At 36.8% G+C, this 22,421-nt stretch overlaps 1 protein-coding gene across 6 annotated transcripts in view; it reads left to right on the top strand.

Annotated features, from left to right (window-relative positions):
- The window catches only part of LRBA (LPS responsive beige-like anchor protein), a 710,221-nt gene that overhangs the window by 532,349 nt on the left and 155,451 nt on the right, over positions 1-22,421 (top strand). For all 6 annotated transcript variants that reach the window (XM_021100638.1, XM_021100636.1, XM_021100637.1 and 3 more), the window contains 3 exons: positions 882-1,022; positions 2,056-2,175; positions 21,501-21,653. In XM_021100638.1, coding sequence (XP_020956297.1) covers positions 882-1,022; positions 2,056-2,175; positions 21,501-21,653 — 414 coding nt within the window. The remainder of the gene's footprint in view (positions 1-881; positions 1,023-2,055; positions 2,176-21,500; positions 21,654-22,421) is intronic.

Genomic DNA, 22,421 nt, shown 5'->3' on the forward strand with positions numbered 1-22,421 from the left:
TTCTTTCCTGGTATATGTTCATAATATGTCTGATATTCTGTTCGTATTACATACTTTCTAAAGAAATTTCATGCAGGTATATTTTTATCTTCTAATTCCTGGTCTTTCTCACACTAGTAGGAACTTCTAGATTTACATTTTAATCCCTTTTTCACAGTCTTTTTGCACTCCTTCTCATTCTCCCCCAGTTTTGTTCCATCCTCTTCTCAGAATCCATGATGCATTAATCCACCAGCTTCAAGATTCTGTTTCTGGTTGTTTCTTCTAGTGAACTAAATAGGATTTTATAAGTGCTTTCCAAAGTATCGCATAGCTGATATTCACTTCTTATAATTATCTTTATGAAGATGCTTGTTATGTGCAGATTAAAGACCTTTATTCAGCAGAAGCTAGACTTACTGAGAAATGACAAGTTTTTCCATTCACTTATATGTATACTTACTATGCATTGAAGAATAAATTTGGTTCCATCTACTCTCTGACTGTAACACTTTTTTAGTTTAAATACTATGCATGTTTAATTCACCGTCATGCTTGCTAATAGAATATTTGAAGAGAGTTCCCGTGTGGCACCGCGTATTAAGAACCCACCTAGCATCCATGAGGATGTGGGTTCGATCCCTGGCCTCACTCAGTGGGTTAAGGATCTGGCGTTGCTCCAAGCTGAGGCAGATGCGACTGGGATCCCTGCATTGCTGCCTGGGCCAGCAGCTGCAGCTCTGAATCGACTCCTAGCCTGGGAACTTCCATATACCATATGCTGTGGGTGCTTCCTTAAAAAGACAGGAAGAAAAAGAAAAAAAAAAAAAAAAGAGTATTTGAAGAGAGATGGGATGATTTTACATTTATGCGTTCTTTTTTTTCCCCCTCCACATTGGCAGCCAATAGGAGCTTTGAATCCAAAAAGAGCAGCATTCTTTGCAGAGCGTTATGAATCCTGGGAAGATGATCAAGTCCCAAAGTTCCACTATGGTACTCATTACTCAACTGCAAGTTTTGTTCTTGCATGGCTGCTAAGAATAGTAAGTTCAAATTGAATAATAAACCATGAATAAGTAAATTCAATGTTGTGGAGAATACACGTGATTATTAAAAATCATCAGTGTGTTTTTTTAAAGGGTAAATTTTTTTGAGTGATCGAGGTTCTTGTTATAAATATCTCTTTATCCCATTTGGTATATATTTTAAAACATATTACTATGGAATAGCCATAAAAATTTTCACCCAGAAAATTTCACCCAGAATTATGCAATTTTTCTATTTACCTCTTCAAATGGTTGATATCTTACCAGACTCTGAATGTTAATGTGTTATTTTCAAATGTGGTCTATTAAATTAAGAACTAAATGAGATTCTGTTAACAAAATATTCCTATATTTTGAAAACTTCAGTTGCCCCAGATGGAATAAGGTGAATTTGTAGGTTACACCAAGACTGCCATGTATTGATAACATATTGGTTAAACAAGAAATGTTTCTGTAAAATTGAAAGGTGATTCATCTACTAGAAAGTAATTTCTTTGGGAAAGCATTAGCAGCACATCATTAATTAAAGCTTGTTAGAAGGTACAGGCAGACATAAATCCTAGAAGTAATTTATAGTGCTTAGCTAATTTCAGGCAATTATCCACTAATATGTGTTTAAGTGTTCTTTAACTAAGAGGAGGCTTTTAAATCTTCCAAACATTTTTCTTCTCTTAATCATAAATTAAATATTGAACCGTAACAATAGGAAAATTACATATTGGACTATTTCCCTGTACTATGAAGAAAATGCAGTCTAATTTATGTCTGAATGTTATTAATAAATTGTTCTTGGAAAGGAGTAGAGTCTGAAAAATCTTTCAAATACCAATTTTTGGAAATATTTCTTCTGAAACAAAAACAATTTAAGAACATTAATGTAATTATTTAGGTATAATTTCCAGTCTGTGCCTAGTACATATTACTGGCTAATGTCTCCTAGTCATTAAAGTATTTAGATATAAAGACTTACAGAAACCACATTTTTATGCATGAAGGAGCATATGGATTTTTTAAATGGCTTATTTTTTAGGAACCCTTCACAACGTATTTCCTAAATTTGCAAGGAGGGAAATTTGATCACGCAGATCGAACATTTTCATCAATTTCCAGAGCCTGGCGAAACAGTCAGCGTGATACATCTGATATTAAGGTACAGAAATGTTTCATTTTACAATTATTTTTGCCAATGTGTTTCTTATTGAGCAAATGTTAACAGTGTCTCTCTTGCAGTCCAGCCCTAGTTAGTAGAGACAAGCCTCCAAGGATGAGGCCTCAAGTGAATAGCCAAGAACCACTGTCCAAGGCTTCTCTCTCTCTCTTTTCTGTCTGTCTCTGTCTGTCTTTATGTATATATGTATGCATGTCCTCTCTCTCTCTCTTTAATCATGGGATGATTGTTTTTCCAACTCCTAGAATCTTTTTTAAAGGAAAAATATATGAGGATAGATGTAAAGCAGTACGCTCAATGGAATTCTGAACTCAAGGGGTAAAATTAATATAGTCAGAGAAATACTGTAAGAAAAATCTCAGACTTTTAATTTATTTCATTTTACTTTGGAGCTCCCATGTCTCTATTCTTAAGGTAAGGATCTTTTAGCTGCTCTTGTCTCTAAATGCAGACTTACTGCTTCATGTAGAACTGCATTATTGTTGAGGGGAAATGAGTTTTTCTGTCTATGTAATTAGTGCTGTAAAAGATCACAAACTTTGCACAGTAGCTAATATAATTTTGGAGTTACTGTTGTGGTGCAGCAGAAACAAATCTGACTAGAATCCATGAGGATGCAGGTTCCATCCCTGGCCTTGATCAGGGGCGAAGGAACTGTTGTTACCGTGAGCTGTGGTGTAGGTCGCAGACTCGGCTTGGATCCTGCATTGTTGTGACTGTGGTGTAGGCCGGAGGCTGCAGCTCCAATTGAACCTCTAGCCTGGGAAGTCTCCATATGCTGCGGGTGCGGCCCTAAAAAGACAAAAATAAAATAAAATAACTAATATAATTCTTAGTAAACTTTTGCTTCTAACCTCAGAAGTGCCATATTTTATTTTCATGACTTACTGCCTCTTTCTGTAAGGTACTCTTTAGATGCTATTAAGTATAAGGAGATATATCTGTAGTTGTGAAGTTCCTTATGGTCTCATAAAGAACTACAATTTAGGAGTTGCTGTTGTGGCTCAGCTTACAAAATGTATTTATACGCTTTATCTTACTGTAGAGTATAACATTGCTTATATTCAAGATATTTTATTAAAGATTACATCATATGCAGAAATAATCTTTTACATTGGAACATCTAGAGGGTTTTTTGATATCACAAATAATATACCCCGAAATTCTCTTGATATATTGTATTCTTTAAGAATCATCAACAGATAATTTTGAAATGAATAATTAGATAAAAGTATATCAGAATACTTAACAGATTTAATAATTATTTCCCTTCTAGTCTCAAAGCTATTTCATTACTTATTTAAAACTTTGAGAAGTAGTAAGATATACGGACATATGAAAATGTTGATAAAAGTGACTTCTTGTTGTCCAATTGAAGACAAAAAGAAAATTTTAGGAGTTCCCGTCGTGGCACAGTGGTTAATGAATCTGACTAGGAACCATGAGGTTGTGGGTTCGATCCCTGGCCTTGCTCAGTGGGTTAACGATCTGGCGTTGTCGTGAGCTGTGGTGTGGGTCGCAGACTCGGCTCGGATCCCGAGTTGCTGTGGCTCTGGTGTAGACTGGTAGCTACAGCTCTGATTAGACCCCTCCTAGCCTGAGAACCTCCATATTGCTGTGGGAGCAGCTCAAGAAAATGCAAAAAGACAAAAAAAAAAAAAAAAAAAAAAGAAAGAAAAAGAAAATTTTAATTTCTAAATTCCTTCATTTTTTAAGTGTGTCATGAACAAGATATAACCTCATGCTTAAATTTGGTAATACAAATGTAAACAAGAACTGAAACATTAATTTGATTTTTTTTCCTTTTCTATAATTGGGAAATAATGGCTATCTTCAAATTTTGAGGTCTCTTTCATAGACTTTCCCACTTAATGCTTTCTTGGACAGGAGCTGTGTATGGTGGTTCCTTGTTGTTTTTTTTCTCTTTTTCCTAAATCTCAGCCTTTTTCTCTCAAGATTCTTTAATTAGCACATGCTTGGTTCCATTTTCCCAAGCATTCCCTTAAAACCACAAAATATGTGTAAGGTGAATAGGACATTGATAAATTACTCCATTTTCTATATTGATAACCAGGTAATTTGGGTACTACAACTTAATGACTTTCAAATACTTTGAAAAGTATGTAATATACAGTTAAAAGTATGTAATATACAGTTATATTTATATAAATATAAAGTATGTAATATACAGTTAAAAGTATGTAATATACAGTTAAATATAGTTAAATAGGCTATAGACTGTTTAAAGAACCTCCTATAGCTTGCTTCTACAATTGAGGAGAGATTTAATCATGTCTCTTTTGATTTTTATTTTCTGATTCTGCCTCTTTATTTTACATTTTAACACTTTATTTATTTATTTATTTATTTATTTGTCTTTTTGCTATTTCTTGGGCTGTTCCCGAGGCATATGGAGGTTCCCAGGCTAGGGGTCAAATCGGAGTTGTAGCCTCCAGCCTCCACCAGAGCCACAGCAACACAGGATTGAGTCGCGTCTGCAACCTTCACCACAGCTCATGGCAACGCTGGATCGTTAACCCACTGAGCAAGGGCAGGGACCAAACCCGCAACCTCATGGTTCCTAGTCGGATTCGTTAACCACTGAGCCACGACGGGAACTCCCACATTTTAACACTTTAGAAAGCATGTTTACATTATTATAATGTAATGTGTAAGAATGAATATATTAAGAAAGCGCATTTAAATCACTATAATAGTGTAAACATTTCCTTGAGGTGTAACAGTGTATTTCAGATGGAAGCATATTAATGATAATCTGATCTTTATTTGTATTGTCTTGTTAGAGTGTCTAGAAATACCAAGGAAAATGTTAAACAGTACGTAGGGAATAGCAAACACATGAGTGGTTGATAGGGATCACTTTATTGAGTGGATTCTGAAGTGCTTGATTAATACAGTATACATTGTCTAATGTTTTCATGATATTTTTCAAACATGAAATATTGTGAAGTAGAGAGATTTATTTAACTTAATTTTTTCAGGAAGAAAAATAATAACATGATGACATTTCTCGTACTTAACTTTTTTGCTCAAGGAGAGCTGGCATAGTATCTTAGGATCCCTGTTTCTTACATTCTGTTAATACTCAGACCAATTTTACTAAAAAAATAAAGGTTATTCCTATGAAATAAAGGTTAAAATGTGATTTATTTTTCTTTCCGAGAAGAAAGAGACATTATTAGATTTTATTAAAGCAGTCCTTCATTTTTAGCATGATTTGCCATCTTAAAATTTGAGGGGTCGTTGGTATTTCTGTGCATCATTGGTGGTTCCATTTCAGCTCTGACCCTCAGTGATGCCTTTTATTCTGTCTGAATAAGAGTTCAGAAATGTTGGTCGTTTCTCTAAGCAGGCTTCCCACACTGTGCAATAGAAATGTAATATAAACCACAATTACGATCACATATGTAATTTTAAATTTTCTTGATGTCCCATTTTAAAAAGTAAAAAAGGACTATGTGGTATTGCTTTTAAGAATATATTTAACCTGATATATCCAAAATATCTTTATTTCAGCATAAAGTCAGGATAAAATCATCAATTAGGTATTTTTCACTCTTTTTTGTACTGTCTTTGAGATCCAATGCATATTCTATGTTTACAATGCATCATTTCTCAAACCAGCCACATTTCAAGTGTTTAATAGCCACTTGTGCCTAGTGGCTTCTCTGTTGGGCAGTGTAGACTTAGGGCTTTGTTTTGGCATCACACAAAGGATAAGTTTCTGCTTATGGAAGAAGAATGGCTTCATCCTCTTTGAGCAGCAGTGTTCCTGATGTTGAACTCCACCTAAATATGAACTGATGAACTGACAGCAGAAATAGTAGGTAGTCTTTTTCTTCCTTTTTTTTTTTTTTTTTTTTGGCTGCCTTGAGGCATATGGACTTCCCAGGCTAGGGATCAGATCCAAGTCACAGCACTGGATCCTTTAACCCACTGTGTCAGTCAAACCTGTGTCCTGGTGCTCCAGAGATGCCGCTGATCCCACTGCGCCACAGCAGGAACTCCAATAATAGGTAGTCTTGAGGACTCAAATAGAAAGTGCTAAAATTGGGTTGGAGAATCAGCACTGGATAAATAATATTTTTTAATCCCCCAGCAGAGTCTGTTTCAAGTCCTTAAAAAAAAAAAAAAAAAAAAAAAAAACCACTTGAGTTTAGATACTGAGTTGCAAAATATATTCCTGTGTTTAGCCTGAGCCTTATGACCAATGTTTGTGCACCAAATCAGACTCATAAAGCTTGAATGAATGTCACAAAGCAGTCACATCTAAGTGTTAGGCAAATACCTAAGCTTTTCGTGGTCACTGATTTCCCCTCCTCTCTTGAGGCAGCATACTTGTCTCCCGTACCCTTAGTGTCAATAAATTTAATCTAATGGTTAAATACGGTCTGATTTGCAGCAGTTTAAACTATTTTCCTTCTCTCCTGTAGAAATGATTAACAGAACAGGTGTGGAGAGTGCAAGGACTCTCAGATGTCACCTAGGATCATTATTTTAGAATGGGGACAGCAGTAAGTAGATCTACTACAATGGAAATAATCGGAGAACCATACTTGTCTAGAAACTCCGAATTTAGTCCAAAAATCTATTTTAAAATAACCTGCGCTGAAAGTAAACTGAGACTAAAAAGTAGGGTGGAATCCAAAGATAGCATTTAATTTTTAAAGTTTTTATTTTAATTGAGTTTATGCACAATCGGCCTTGGTTGTGATACTGCCCCAACTGAGACAGAACAGTGCCTCCAGTGAACTTTTACACTAGGGGAGATACTGCCAATAAAAGAATTCCAGCAATTCAGCATAATAGAGGCTCTGTGGCTCATAGATAGAGGACCTGAATTGAAGAGACAGGAGAAGAAAGAAGAAATCCAGGGCCTCGCAGGAGATGCCTTATAAGCTTTGGGAAGGAGGCTTATCCTGAGGGCAGTAGGTTGACACTGCAAAGGAGAGATTTTGTCCTTTTGAGTTAGTGCTGTGATTAGTGTTTGAATATGTATTACACATTGAGTCTGAGTGGGAACAGTCAGTAAGCTGTTACAGTAATTAGGCGAGAGGCTGTGGGGGCTTAAACTCAGTAGTGGCAGTGCCACGTGAAATGTGGTTGAATTTAAGACATATTTAAAAGGCAAGAACTGTTAGGATTTGGTGACTGATATGTCTTGTTAAGAGGAGAGAAATTAAATTTGACTCAGACATGTGTGTAGAGAAATGGAAGAACAGATTTAGTCCCCTGCCTGCAGGCAGAAAACTTACTATGGCAGGTGAATTCAGATCCCTCGAAACAGGTTTCATTAAGCCACCATTTATTGGTTATTTTATCATATGTGATACATAGTAGAGAGCACTTGGGGTTAAAAGGCTAAGATAAACAGTTCTTCATGTCACACATTTCCAGGTGAGATCAACAGGTATACACAAAGCCATTTCTAATGCAAGTTAGACAGCGATGAGTGCTATATAAGATATAAACAAAATGAAATAAGTCTGCCTGGGGGAAGTAGGGTTGTGAATGACTTTTAAGTGATGCAAGGGAGCCTTAACCACTCACATTTACATCTCTAGCATGTATATTTCTCCTGATACCTGACTCCCTCCTCCACATCTCCATTTGAATGTATAAGATGTTTCTCAGATTTCATGTATTCAAAACCAAATTCCTGATCTTTATCCCTTTAAACCTGCTCTTCTCACAGCCTTCTCCCTAGTAAATGGTTTCCCTGTTGAGAATAGAAGCTGAAGTCCTTACAGGGCAAGACCCTATAGCAACGACTCCTCCCTTCCAAAATCCTCCTACCTCTTCACCTCTGTCCTGGGTGCCCCCTTGCCCACTCTGTTCTAGCTGAATGGGAACCTCCTTGGTATTCCTCACAGGCTCCAGGTATCCCCCCACCTCAGGGCCTTTGCTTTGACTTTTCTTTTCACCTGAAAAATTGTGGATTCATTCCTTCACTCATTTCACGTCTTGGCTCAGATGTCACCATCTTAGTAAGACCTTCTCTGTCCTCTTTATTTAGAATTATATCCCTCACCCTGTGCACTTTAACTCACTTCCCAATTTCATTTTTTTTTCCTGTCACTCACCACCTGACAGGCATGTCTTTATTTATTTGTTTACTATTTATGTATTATCCCACTAGAACATTAGCTCCACGAGAGCATGAATTTGGGACTGTTCTGCTCACTGGTTTATCCCCAGAGCTAAAAACAGTGCCTGGAATGTAGTAGGCACTAAATTAAATATCCTTTAAAACAGTGCTTTGGGAGTTCCTATTGTGGCCCAGTGGATTAAAGACTCAACATTGTCTTCATGAGGATGACTATGATCTTTGGCTTCACTCAGTGGGTTGATGATCCAGCGTTGCTGCAAAGCCATGACGTGGGTCACAGGAGCGGCTCAGATCCAGTGTTACTGTGCTGGTGGTGTAGGCCTCATCTGCAGCTCCTGTTCCACCTCTGGCCCAGCAACTTCCATGTGCTGCAGATGCAGACTTAAAAAGAAAAAAAAAAAAAGGAAAAATATGCTTTGATGAAACACAGAAGAGTATTCTTGGACAAGGAAGATGATATGAACAATTCAGAGAAAATGCTTGCACATCGGGGAATACTTATTGGTCTGCTGATGCATCTTACGTGCTTGGTGTGTGGGAAACACAGAAAAGGAGAAATGCTGAAAGGCAATCGTGATCTAATATGAAGACCCGGAGTGTTATTTTTCTCTTCGAGGTCCATGCAATCTCTGTCACAGCCACTCAGCTCTGCCACCGTAGCACAAGAGTAGCCATAGACCATTTATAAACAAATAAGTGTGACTGCGTTCCCCTAAAATTTCATTTACAAAAAATGAAATGATGGCAGTTTTTTGGTCCCATGGGCTATATTTTATCATCCTTTGCTGTAGGCAGTGAGGATCGATTTCAGATTTTGTATTAATTGGCTTTAGTATAAAAGAAAGAGCTTGGGCAGCAGAATGGAAAATAGATCCAAGAGTGGGGAAGACAGATGAGAGCTAGAGGGAGAGAGAAATGTTAGGAGGCCATTAAAGTAAAGCTGGTAAGAGCCTCAGCTAGTTAAAGAGCTAAGGGGATAGAATGCAGGGGACGGGTTCAAAGTGATGCTCTAGGATTTGGCACTCGGTTGACTATAAGGGATAGGAAGGAAAGATGATTCTGTAGATACTCATTGATGCTATGGATTGTAATGAAGCTCATTTGTAGGCTAAAATATGTGAATTCAGCTTTTGACACATGGATGTATTTTCAGAATTACCAGGATATTATCGTCTGCTAGTTGAAAATTCAACCTAAGCTTCAGAATAGTGTCGTAGGGCAAGGAAGAATATCAGGTGATGCTAGTCTTGAAGTCCTCAAGACAGTTGTCTAGCTCCTCGTTCTCCACTTCCTCAGCTCCACCCAGTCTTTTCCACCATATTATCGAAATCAGCCTTGTCAAAATCATTGATGAACAGCTTCCATGCTGTCAAATGCAGACTTTCAGTACTCATGGCACTTGATCTGTCAGCTTTATTGACACAATTAATTCATCCATTTTCTTTGTAACAATTTCTTAACTGGGTTTGTGGAATAAGGAGCCACCCTCTCCTGGCTATCTTCTTACCTTTTTCTCAGTCTCTTTTACTGGATTTTCTTCTTTTCATACCCTAAATTACTGAAATACCTTTGAGCCTATTAGCCTTTAGCTCTCTTCTGTGTCAACCCTTGCTCCCAAGATGACCACACCTCACTTCATGGCTCTCCCCCAGGACTATATAGCTAGCTTCCTTTGAGCTAGATGTGTATTCACAGGCATTTAAAACTGAACATATGGAGTTCCCATCGTGGCGCAGCAGAAACAAATCTGACTAGGAACCATGAGGTTGCTGGTTCGATCCCTGGCCTTGCTCAGTGGGTTAAAGATCCGGTGTTGCTGTGAGCTGTGGTGTAGGTCGCTGACACGGTTCTCAGATCTGGTGTTGCTGTGACTGTGGCATCAGCCAGAGGCTACAGCTTCAATTCAGCCTCTAGCCTGGGAATCTCCATATGACATGGGTGTGGCCCTAAAAAAGACAAAAGACAAACAAACAAACAAACAAACAAATAAATAAATAAATATCTGAAATCCAAAAGCATTTAAAGAAAAAAAAACTGAGCATGTCTAATATCAAATTCTGTATTTCCCTCTTACCCTCCTCTCCACCCTAAAGAGCAAGTCCTGCTCAATAGCCACATTTGCCATCTCAAGGAAAGACAGCACTTTTTACCCAGTTTGCTCAGGCCTTTGGAAAGCATGACATCTCTGATTCCTCCCTTCCACACACACACATCTCATTGCCCATCTTTTCAGCCTTCAGAATGCGTCTGGAAGCTGACCAGTTTTCCCCACATCCATCACTCGAACCCTGGCCCATGTGTCTAAGTACTGACTTCACCTGTTCCTGTGTGGGGTTTTCTCCCTACAGCAGCAAGAAGAGTCATTTAATTTTATAAATCAGATCATATCCCTCTACTCACAGTCATTCAATGGCTACTCATCTAACGTAGAACAAAATCCAAGTTCTTACTGTAGCTACTGAGGTCCTGTGTTACCTGGCTGCCTCTTTGGTGGCTTATCGTTTTTACTCTACTGCAGCCTCACTTGCCTTTGATGTGGTCCCTGTTCAGAAATGCCAAGCCCACTCCTGTTTTGATGGCTTTGCCTATAATATTCTTTCTGCTCAAACCACTTTTTCCCCCAAGGTAATACTTTGCTCGTTGCATTTTTTTGTTCAGGTCTCTGTTCAAGTATCACCCCCCTCAAAGTGAACTTCCCTGGATACACTCTCTAAAATAATACCACCCAACCCACATCATTCTCTATCCCTTTAACCTTTTCTTTTGACATGATATGTATATTAGTTTAACCTACCACCATGTGACATGATACATATATTAGTTTATTTTGTATCTCCTTTGCTAGACTTGTGAAGGTGGGAACTTTCTGTTTTGTTCACTTTGTAACCTCAGCATTTAGAACAGTGCCTTGCATTTAGTTAGAAATCAATAGTTATTGATTGAATGAATGAATGAATGAGCAGATTTAGAGATATCCTGAAAAAGAGGAGGCAGTGAGAAAGAGCCTGGGAAAAAGAGAGAGTCATTGGAGGAGAAAGAAGAGAACAGCCAGAAGGGCACAGCAGAATTGAGTGTATTGTAGGATGCGCTGGTCTCTCCACAAGAGAACTGGTAGCTGAATGTCATCTGCTGACCAAGAGTTGTTCATGCTCTTATTTTCTAAGTTTTCACAATTAAGACACATTGAGTCCTTACTGTTACAGCTTTACACAAGAAGTCCTCTCCTATGGACATCCCGTCACTGGTCACCTCTTGGATATTCAGTTTAAAAACCTATCCTAAAATTTACTGTATATTGTTAATGATGAATGTAAAGTTTGTATTTAGTTATGAAATCGATAGGGTCAGTACAGCATATTCCATACTTATAATTCAGTAGAATACAATTAAATCCTAAGAGATTACTAAATAATATTTTTTTTAAAATGACCCTCAGTCATAAGAATTAGTTTTAGCTTTAAGAATTAATCCTTCAAGGTATTAAGGGTACACCTATTTGTTAAAAATGATAATACAAAATAGAGATGATCAGAGAATAGTTTTATTTGCATCTTGCGAGATTTGTTAAACATGAGACCTTTGCTTTGCCCTTTACCCCCTCAGAGATCCCAGGGGTCTGTAATCTGAAGATAAGTTAGGTTCCTTTTTTCCCTCTATCAGCATGTTTTCCACCATAATACATTCCACAGATGCTGATAGCATCAGCATTAGAGCCATTTATAAGAAAATGTTTAGCTGCAGTTGATAGAACATAATTGCTGGAAATTGTTATGAGAAAAAGCTTAAATTAGGTTAATTTGATAGGTTTTTTTTTTTCTTTATTTCTTCTTCCTGTATTCAAACAAACTTTTAACTAATTTGGAATATTTAAAATGCTTAAGTGAAATAAAATTAAATTCTTACTCTTTTCTACACACTGTTTGCACTTTTCTGGCTGGTGTATGTACCACTTCCTTCCCTCCCTCCCTCCTTCTCTCCCTCCTTCTCTCTCTCCTTTCCTTTCTTCCTCCTTACCTCCTGCCCTACTTTTCTTTGTCTCTCTTCATTCTCCCACCCCTTCCTTCTCCTCTCAACCCTACCTCTCTCTCTCCCCCCATTTTTTTCCAGTCCTTCTTTTCCCCTCCCTCCCTTTCTCTCTCTCTTCCTCCATCCTTCCCTCCCACCTTTCCCCCTTTTCTCTCTCTCTCTTTTATTTTTTTTCCAGCCCTTCTTTTCCCTTCCATCCCTCCCTCCCGCTCTCTTTCCCTCCTCCCTTCCCCCTTTCTCTCTTTTTCTCCCCCGCACCTTACATTCACCTCCTCATTAGGGTAAGCTCAAGCTGTCTCACCCCTCTCAACAATGAACACTCCACTCTCACTGAACTATACATATGTTCATCCTTGTTTCTATATATAACTTAAAGGTTTATCAATTTAACCACATCTCTTAAACCCTTTTCTTTTTCATGCATCAATAAGTTAAATGATGTATCCATGTACTGTTTTTTTTAGCATTGAACTTTGTGCTCTTATGCCTAAAAGGAACCTTTTCTTGGTTGTTCTTTGAGAAAAATTACTTGAAAAACTGAGTATTTTTCTTCTTAAGCTATTTATATACTGGGCAGAAAAAAAAAAAAAAAAAACTTTAAGATAACTTAGAAAGGGTTCCTATCTTCCTGAATTATAAAAGTGTATACAGTTCAGGAGTTCCCTTCGTGACTCAGTGGCAACAAACCCGACTAGGATCCACGAGGATGAGGGTTCGATCCCTGGCCTCACTCATGGGGTTAAAGATTCCACATTGCTGTGGCTCTGGTGTAGGCTGGCACCTGTAGCTCTGATTCAACCCCTAGCCTGGGAACCTCCATATGATGCCAGTGCGGCCCTAAAAAGAAAAAAAAAAATGTACCCAGTTCAACTGTGATCTGTTTTTTGACCTGGTGATATTAAAATATTTTTGTTGAATAGAAAAATGTAAACTGTTCATAGATACTAATTTTAATTATTCTCCCCCCATACTTACAGCAATATGGATGTGTTTTATTCCATCATCTCTTCCAGCAGTCACAGCTTACCTGTTATTTGCATTATTCATGTCCATTATATCTTCCCAAATTACAGTTTCCTTTAAGATGGGAGTGTGGAACAGCAAAAGACTCTGAAGAGGTCCAGTCCAAATTATTATTATTACTTTTTGTCTTTTGAGGGCCACACCCACAGCATATGGAGGTTCCCAGGCTACGGGTCTAATCGGAGCTATAGCCCCTGCCCTACACCACAGCCACAGCAACGCCAGATCCAAGCCGTGTCTGTGACCTACACCAAAGCTCACAGCAATACAGGATCCTTAACCCACTGAGCAAGGCCAGGGATCAAATCTGCAACCTCATGATTCCTAGTTGGATTCGTTTCCACTGCACCAGTACAGGAACTCCAGTCAAAATATTAAAGCAAAAAAAAATATGTTGAAAGCTAGAGAGAACTATCAGACATTGGCAGTATTCATCATAAATGAACATGTTAAGCTGCACTCTCGATGCTAATAAAAAATAAATAAATTTGTTTTAAATGTGAGAGCTATTTAGTGAGAGTTATTAAGTCTCACATATTTTTGTGGTCATATTTACTTTTACAAATATATTTTGTTAAATGCCCTTAGGATTATGTTAAATGCTCTTATGAATGGCCATAATCAGTGAATGACCTGTTGGCTTTAAGAATCAGGCAGTTTGAGGCTTTAATTTGGGATTTTTATCAGGGGCCACATTAGTAGTGATGGTAATAATAATTATATCTTACGTGGATGTAGAATTCTGTATTATTTGTATTAGCTTCACCGCAAATAATAATTATATATTATTATTATATCTTGTGTTCATGTAGAATTCTGTATTCTGTATTAGCCTCACAAAACCCTATGTTTTAGAAATGGTAATTGAGGTGAATAAGGGTCAGAAAAATTAAATTACAACATGTGACCAGTCAGTTGAATAGACAGGACTCAAACCGAGTTATTCTCTCCACTGTGTTAGATTGAGGCAGATTATTTATTCGTTTGTAATCCATGATTTCTCTTTATTTTGAATTTGAAGTGAAAGTTTAATATCTAAGATCACATAATATTTATTGGATCTTTCAGGAAGGATTATAGATTATTTTTCCTTCTCCAATTTAAAAATTGCTATGAATGTTTCCTTTCCTAAGGGGAAAAAAAATAGCATTTTTATCTCCTTGATGAGGAAGAACTACATTTAAATATCAATATGAAAATTTTCAGATATGCAGTCCATTTAAAATGATTTATAGGTTCAATTCAACTCTAATAACTTTTTTAAAGTTTTCCTCATTTGTGAGCTCACAAAATAAATACTAAAAATTAATATGTATCAGGAAATGTACTTTTTTTAGTATTTGTTGTTTGTCAACTCCTATTAGAAAAATTCATTTTGGATTTTTTCTTCATAAAATACATAATTTTTCCAATGTAAATAGCTGACGTTTTGCTTTCACATCTCTTTTTACCATCCATGTCCCCAAAGCAACATGCATTGAATTCATTACTTTGCTATCATGCTTATATTTTACTTGTTAGGATCTCATATTTTAGTAAGAATAAAATAAAAATTTAGCATTAGTTCTGAAGTAGCATCTTTATTTTATTTCCATTTTGATTATCTTGTTTCTTTGGATTAATAGACTATTATTTATCTTGGTTGCCCAGGTCTTATTGAAGTGATGGTTTCAACGGATAGAATTGGTGACTATTAGAAGGCGAATCATACAGCCTTGCTGCAAAGGCCATTCATATCAGTGGGGATCATACCTTAAGAAAGAAAACTAAAGCATATGTGTGGTCACAACCAATCCTTGTCATTATGCCATGAAAGCCTTGGGATTTGTGATCAAAGCAATGGGCTTATCCTGCACTGTGGTATAACCTCTGGTTGAACCTTTCAGATTTTTATTTTAGGAGATGATACACTACATTTTGATCATGTTACCTGCCTCTAAGACCCATCTGCCTAATTAAGTGATAGAGATTAAAATTACTGTGAGCAAGTCAGAAGAAAATGTGAATTGTAAATATCTCTGTCTTCTGTCAGTGTTGTTTACTTATCATTTTCCACTGATGTTTTAAAGAATTGCTGAACATGTGTTTTTTATCCAGAGCTGAATGTTCTGTTCTGATGAATATAAAACATACTTCACTTTGTAAATGTACATTAGAAGTATTAGAAAGACATAATCTCTGACTCTGTCACTAAATTTCACCTGTCAAAGGAGATAATTTTGAACTGTAACATTTGGTATCCTATCAAGGCATGGTTCTTAGAAAGATGCTTTTAGGATTAAGGCAGACTTCTTTATAACTTGAATGTTACTGTCATTCATGGTAAAATTCAGGCAGTATACATACCTCTCTATTTCTTTGGTTACATGTTGGTGTCCCTCAGTTGAATTTAGCATGTTTATTTTATAGTAAGAGACTATTCAACTCCTATCAACTGATCTACTTATGCAGGTTTTCTTATAAAGAAGTCATAGTATGTTTAATATGTATATATACCCACTCTGTTAGTTAATTGTACTTATTTGATGATACTTTATACTAGATTAGAGTCTTCATAATTTTTCTCTTCAGTGTTAATTTCTTGGAAACATTTGTTCTCTTTTAAATTATCTCCTCTTCTGTGTATGTATTCATCTCTCAACCAACTAAATAGGTCTTCACTGATCACTGGAAACAAATGATATATGCACATTTCAATCTCTATACCTTTTAAAATATTTCCCTTGTCAGGATTGTTCTCATCTTTCCCCTTTGCTGTTTACTTTTGATTTTAAGTGCCATTCTTTAGTCATTATTTCAACAGATTTTTACTGAATGAATATGTAACATGTGTCACTCTCTGTGTCTAAGCTTTGGAGGTGTAGTGGTGAACAAGATAATAAAGTCCTCAATCTCTTGGAGCTGTCAATTTAGATGGAGCATATAATTTGATGAGTACATTAGGGAGGTCTGGTTTGTTGTGTTCTTCTCCTTAAAGCATTCTATGATCACTTTAACTTTTTTTTTTTTTTTTTTTTTTTTTTTTTTTTTAGTACCATACCTGAGACATATGGAAGTTCCTGGGCTAGGGGTTGATTTGGAGCTGCAGCTGTAGGTCTACAGCCACAGCAACTCGGGATCTGAGCCGAACCTGCAGCCTATGCTGCAGCTCACAGCAATGCCAGATCTTTAACCCACTAAGTAAGCCAGGGATCAAACCCACATCCTCGTGGATACTAGTCGGGTTCTTAACCTGCTGAGCCAGAACAGGAATTCTTAACAACCTTAGCTTTTAGACATCATTTTTCTTTTTTGAATTTCTAGAGTGCTCTTGGTGTTCCTCCAACCAATCACCTCCTGGTAAATGTATCCTTTCACCATTTAGCAATTTAGGGCTATGTTCCCTAGAGAGGGAGTGATACTCATGTCTCCATATCACAGATCCTAACATAGTTCTTTGCAAAGAGTAAAAACAAAACAAATTTTTTTCGGGGATTATGACATGTGGTATCACCCTTCATATCTACTTAAGGCTTATTTCAAATTATCAGTTAAATAAGGGGAACTTTTAAAAAGGTTTGTTCCTTTAATAAAGATGCAGCATTGTTACTTCTGCCCATACTGACTTCCTACCATTCTGTTTCCTAGAAATAATTGTCAAGTGAATATAATGGTAACTTTTTATCATTGAAATACAGATGACTCTTGAACAACATGGATTTGTTCTTATGTGTGGATTTTTTTTTCAATAGTAAATACTGCAGTACTACCCTATCCAAGATTGGTTGAATCCATGGATTTGGAACTGCTCTTGCAAGATAAAAAGGAACTACAGATATGGAGCACAACTATAAATTACACTCAGATTTTTGACTGGGTAGAGGGTAGGCGCCCCAACCCAGTGTTGTTCAGGTGTCAACTGTATATATAAATTAATAAGCATCACCTCAAGTGTATAAGAAATGTTCTAATTTGAATTTGAGTCTTCATATTAAGCTAGCAGATATTTCATTTGCAGTCCTTTATTTTTCTTCTTCCCTCAGTTTTTTTTTTCTATTGCTTAATTATTTTTTTTATTACTCAGTGAATTTATTACATTCATAGTTGTACAGTGATCATGGTGTGTAATTTGCAGTCCTTATATGGACAGGCAGGGCCTCCCTTTCCCAGATCTTGAATGAGATCCAGGCTTATGTGGTACCTTGAAAATTTGCTCTCACATCTTCAGTTCGTCTTGTTTACTAGTAATATCCTCACTGTCCAAGACACATGGTCTTTTGGAAGCTGGAAGCTCTGCTGATTATCTGGGACTGAGTTAAGATATATTTGCTAGAGTTCCTGTCGTAGCTCAGTGGTTAACGAATCCAACTAGGAACCATGAAGTTTCAGGTTTGATCCCTGGCCTCACTCAGTGGGTTAAGGATCCAGCATTGCCATGAGCTGTGGTGTAGGTTGTAGACGCAGCTTGGATCCCACGTTGCTGTGGCTCTGGCGTAGGCCCATGGCTACAGCTCCAATTGGAACCATAGCCTGGGAACCTCCACATGTCGTGGGTGCAGCCCCCCAAAAAAAGACATATTTGTGGATGCCAAAAGCCCTGGTGCCAAGGGACTAGCTTCCCTAAGTGCCCCATTATAGAGCCATGTGTCTAGATGGGTAGAGTATTCTCTACCTAAGGATGCTTGACTGGCGGAAAGAAGACAAGCTGAAATCCCAGCTGTACTACACTCACCAAACCAAGTTCTCTTGGGGCTGAATTAGCCCAGAAAAGACTGCCTTTTTCTAATTCATACAGAGGCTCTATACAGGCAAGTAATGACCCAGTTACCACCTGCCATCCCCTGGGTTCCAGTCTTAACTTCTTAACCCCCTCTCCTTGCCCTCAAGCTGAAAGAGAGCTGACTACAGATTTTAAGAAACTTGGTTTCCTAATCTTGGGAAAAAATCCCTCTCTCTCCTTTGGTTTCTTTCTCTTTAGAATTACTAACCTTTGACACTGCTTCTCTTGGACATTTTACAATAATCTCCTGTTTGCTTAGACTTTCCCAAGAGACGGAAAAAGAGGATGTCTTCAGCAGGCTGCTGTTCTGGACCCTGCAAATGTTCTGGGAATGCCTGACAACTCTCTTGAAATTGGAGGGGTGTGTGGCATGGGAGGCTGAGAGAAAAAAATAAAGATACAAAGCACAAAATTCCTATCAATAAATTTCAAGTGAAATATTAAACTGAACATCTAATTAATCAAACTTAAAATTTTAATTTTTTAATATTTTTATAACATCCCTTATATAAAATTTACAAGATATCTATCTTTGGTAGGAAATTGCAAATAGAATCTATGGTAATTTTGGAATTGACGGGTTATTACCTCCCTCCCACAATGATAGAAATTATGTAACTGATGCAGACACGGCTCAGATCCCGCATTGCTGTGGCTGTGGTATAGGCCCATGGCTGCAGCTTCAATTCAACCCCTAGCCTGAGAACTTCCATATGCCACAGGTGCAGCCCTAAAAATCAAAAAAAAAAAAAAAAAAAGAAAGAAATTATAGAACTGAAAGTTTAACATGGTCCAGTGAAACTTAAAGTTGCTTTCTTCATATCTTTTATTAAAAATGTCTTGTTTGTTTTGTATAACATTTTGTTCCATTTAAGGTAAGCTGTCAATATTACAGTAAGAAAATAAATTACTAATGAATTTATATGTTTAAATAGAGTGGGCCAGGAACAAAAGGTATTTCCGTTAATCGAATTTAGAACTTCTAAAAGAACCAGTGAAGAGCATTTCTGTTTTGACCAAATCTATTTTTGTCAATTTATTGAGCTGAACAAAGTGACAGATGTAGAAGATAAGAGAAAAACATACAAAATGATAAAAACTTTGGTGCCCCATAAGGATTGAAGGCTCTATTTTTATAAAGATTGTTATGAAAAGTCACTTGTTCCATTTCTGCTTTCTAAGTGTGGTCTCACTAAAGAGTATATTTTTGTGTGTATTTTTGTTATGAGTTATTTATCTCCAATTTATAAATGCAGATAACTGATCTCCAAATTGAAAACTTGGGAGAAACCTGGCATCTAAAATTCAGCCATTATAATTGTTTTGACTTCCAGGAGAATTATTCCTAGGAGCATAATGAGTAGAACAGGCAAAAGAAAGATAACCTCTTCTAATTGTGAGAACACTGGAGTGCAGATGGGGGTGGGCAGGCATTATTGAAGTTTAAGGAATTTAAAGAATAGGTGTTTAATTAAACCAAAATGCTGCTTTTGATTTTGAAAACACAAAGAAGGAGTGGTCCTCAGTTACTCTTGGGGAAAATGACTTGGCAGTGTTAACATTCCTCTTTATTAGCATAAGTCATGTGGAGTGAAAATAAGTCATTTGGGGAAATTTTCTCTAAGTGGGAATTTATTGAATGCATACTTCAGCAAATTGTTATAAAGTGACATCATCATTTATGGGGAAATCATTAGAGCATATTTTTTGAATTCTTCCTTTTTAACTTGGTTAAATGATAAATATTCTATACGTGTAGTGTATATATGTGTATAAATATGTGTATATTATATTTTTTCAGGAAAACCAGTTTTCTTATCATGAAAGAATGAAAAGTTTTTGTCTACTTAAAAAAATTGCTTAGAATATATGTTAAAAACATATTTTAAGTATTTAGCACTGTGTATACTGTGTAAGTAAAACCCATGCTTATTTGATCATTAAGGACACAGGCTTTAGAGTTAGACAAATCTTGATCTAAGTTCCAAATTTATCATAAGTCAGCGGTGTAATCTTGGGCAAATAGTATTAGTTAATTTTTTAAATGGAAATGATACCTTGCCTTGTAAATTTGTTGTGACGATTAAATGCGATAAGGTTTATTGAGAGTTTATTTTAGTACTTGACTCATATCATGCATAAATGTTAGCTCACCCAAATTGAATATAGCTTCTTGTTGCATAAAATGACACATGTGCGTCTTGCCCTCATCTGTCCATTAGACCTCTATGTATCATTTTTGGAGGTGAGGATCTTAAAAAGCTTTTTGTGATCACTGTGTCATTCCATTTGTGATTCAACTTTTAACAGGATTCTTCCTCTTAAAAAAGTGTTTAAATGCTTTTTAAGTCAATGCTGAGTTGGTTGTCAGGCATTTGGAGGGCAAGCTCATTTCTACCCAGCTTAGTTAATTATTGTGATTGTAAACAAAGGATGTAAGATTCAAAGTCAAGCAACATTTCACATGGATGATGGAGGTGATAATAGCTTAATTCCTGCTGAACTTTTTTCTTTGCTCTAGCGAGTTCATACTGACCTTGTCCAAAATCTGATGACCTCCCTATTTTACTCAACCATTTGGAAAGCCTGGCCTGCCGTAGCTGGCCCTGAGGGGGGAATCTGAAAGACCACTGAGTCACTGACCCATGTCAAGACTGGATTTCAAGTCTGAGCTATAGGACCTCTGAAATAGTTGTACATGGGGTTTATTGCACACAAAAACCTAACTGGCTGCATTTCTCTGCTTATTAAGTATGCTGTTAAAGTGTGTTTTAAATGCCCTTAGTAAAGTCATATTTAATTTTCTCAGTTTCTCATGCAGGTCATTTTCTAGACTAATTGTAGATTTTGATCTTGTATCAGAGCTAGTACCTTAAAACTAAACTTGGATGTTTGAAATGTGAGTGAAATATATTGTTTTGCCATGGCTAAATATAATGAATACCTTCTTGGTTGATGATGGGACCAAAGCATTTTAATGCTTATGAAGATATTGGATTTTTTTTTCTGGCAAAAATTCCATATACCTCAAAAAAATCTACTTAAGTTGTTATTATTATTACAGCATGTTCATCTCTGTTTAAATCTTGTCAAGCCTCAAATAGTACTCAGTTGTTGGTATTTAAGAGTTTGAGGTTATGAGACTTGTCCTAATGGAAAGCATATAACCAAGCAATAAAATGTTATTTAAATTTGGTTGGATGGTATCTGTCATCTTTAAAAGAATTTTGTGATAGAGTTATCAAAAGAAAAAAGTCTTCATATGTCTATTTTGTTCTTCAGCACAACAGGAAATGATTAGCCCTTTTATGAATACCTAGTCAGCATTCTACATTTTATAATATGGCATTGTCTTTTATTTTCATATAGGAGTTGATTCCTGAATTTTATTACCTCCCTGAGATGTTTGTCAACTTCAATGATTATAATCTTGGAGTGATGGATGACGGGACAGTAGTGTCTGATGTTGAACTTCCTCCTTGGGCCAGAACCTCGGAAGAATTTGTTCGCATAAACAGATTGGTAAGACAGTAACCATCTACTCTGTCATTTGTGTTTTCTCAGAGCATCTTTCATGTGTTGGTATAATCACTAAGCCCTACTCTTCCAGACAAAACTGTATTTGGTAGGGATGACTAAGTGACAGAATAATTCGTGGATCTCCATGTATGCTTTATAGTATGTTTATTGATTTGAAAAGTATAATGGTGTCTTTTACTCTTTGGTGCAGAATTGATGTTACTTTTATATGAACCTGATGATTCAAAAATCACAAGTGAAAGTTCTAAGTGAAACTAGAATTCTGTGCTTTTTCAAACATGAGTTTCTTATACCAGGAGAACATACTTCTGTATTCCAGGTTGGAAGGCCATTGCATGTTTCACTAATAGGAGCAAGATTTTGTATCCAGCATCTATCTTTTTGGTGAAATCTCGTGTAATACTTAGAATATGAGAATTTAGAAATTTAAAAGTGCAGTAATCATTGTGCTTACAAACAAACCTTCTGAATCTTCTCTGGTGGACTCTCTAAGGTCCTCTGTTATATGGGTTCTAGATTATTTTATGAAAAAGTAATATGATTGGAGTTCCTGTCGTGGCTCAGTGGTTAACAAATCCGACTAGGAACCATGAGATTGCGGCCTTGCTCAGTGGGTTAAGGATCCAGCATTGCCGTGAGCTGTGGTGTAGGTTGCAGACGCAGCTCAGATCCCAAGTTGCTGTGGCTCTGGTGTAGGCGGGTGGCTACAGCTCCGATTCGACCCCTAGCCTGGGAACCTCCATATGCCAC

Source organism: Sus scrofa, chromosome 8 (assembly GCF_000003025.6).
Source record: "Sus scrofa isolate TJ Tabasco breed Duroc chromosome 8, Sscrofa11.1, whole genome shotgun sequence".
NCBI lineage: Eukaryota > Metazoa > Chordata > Mammalia > Artiodactyla > Suidae > Sus > Sus scrofa.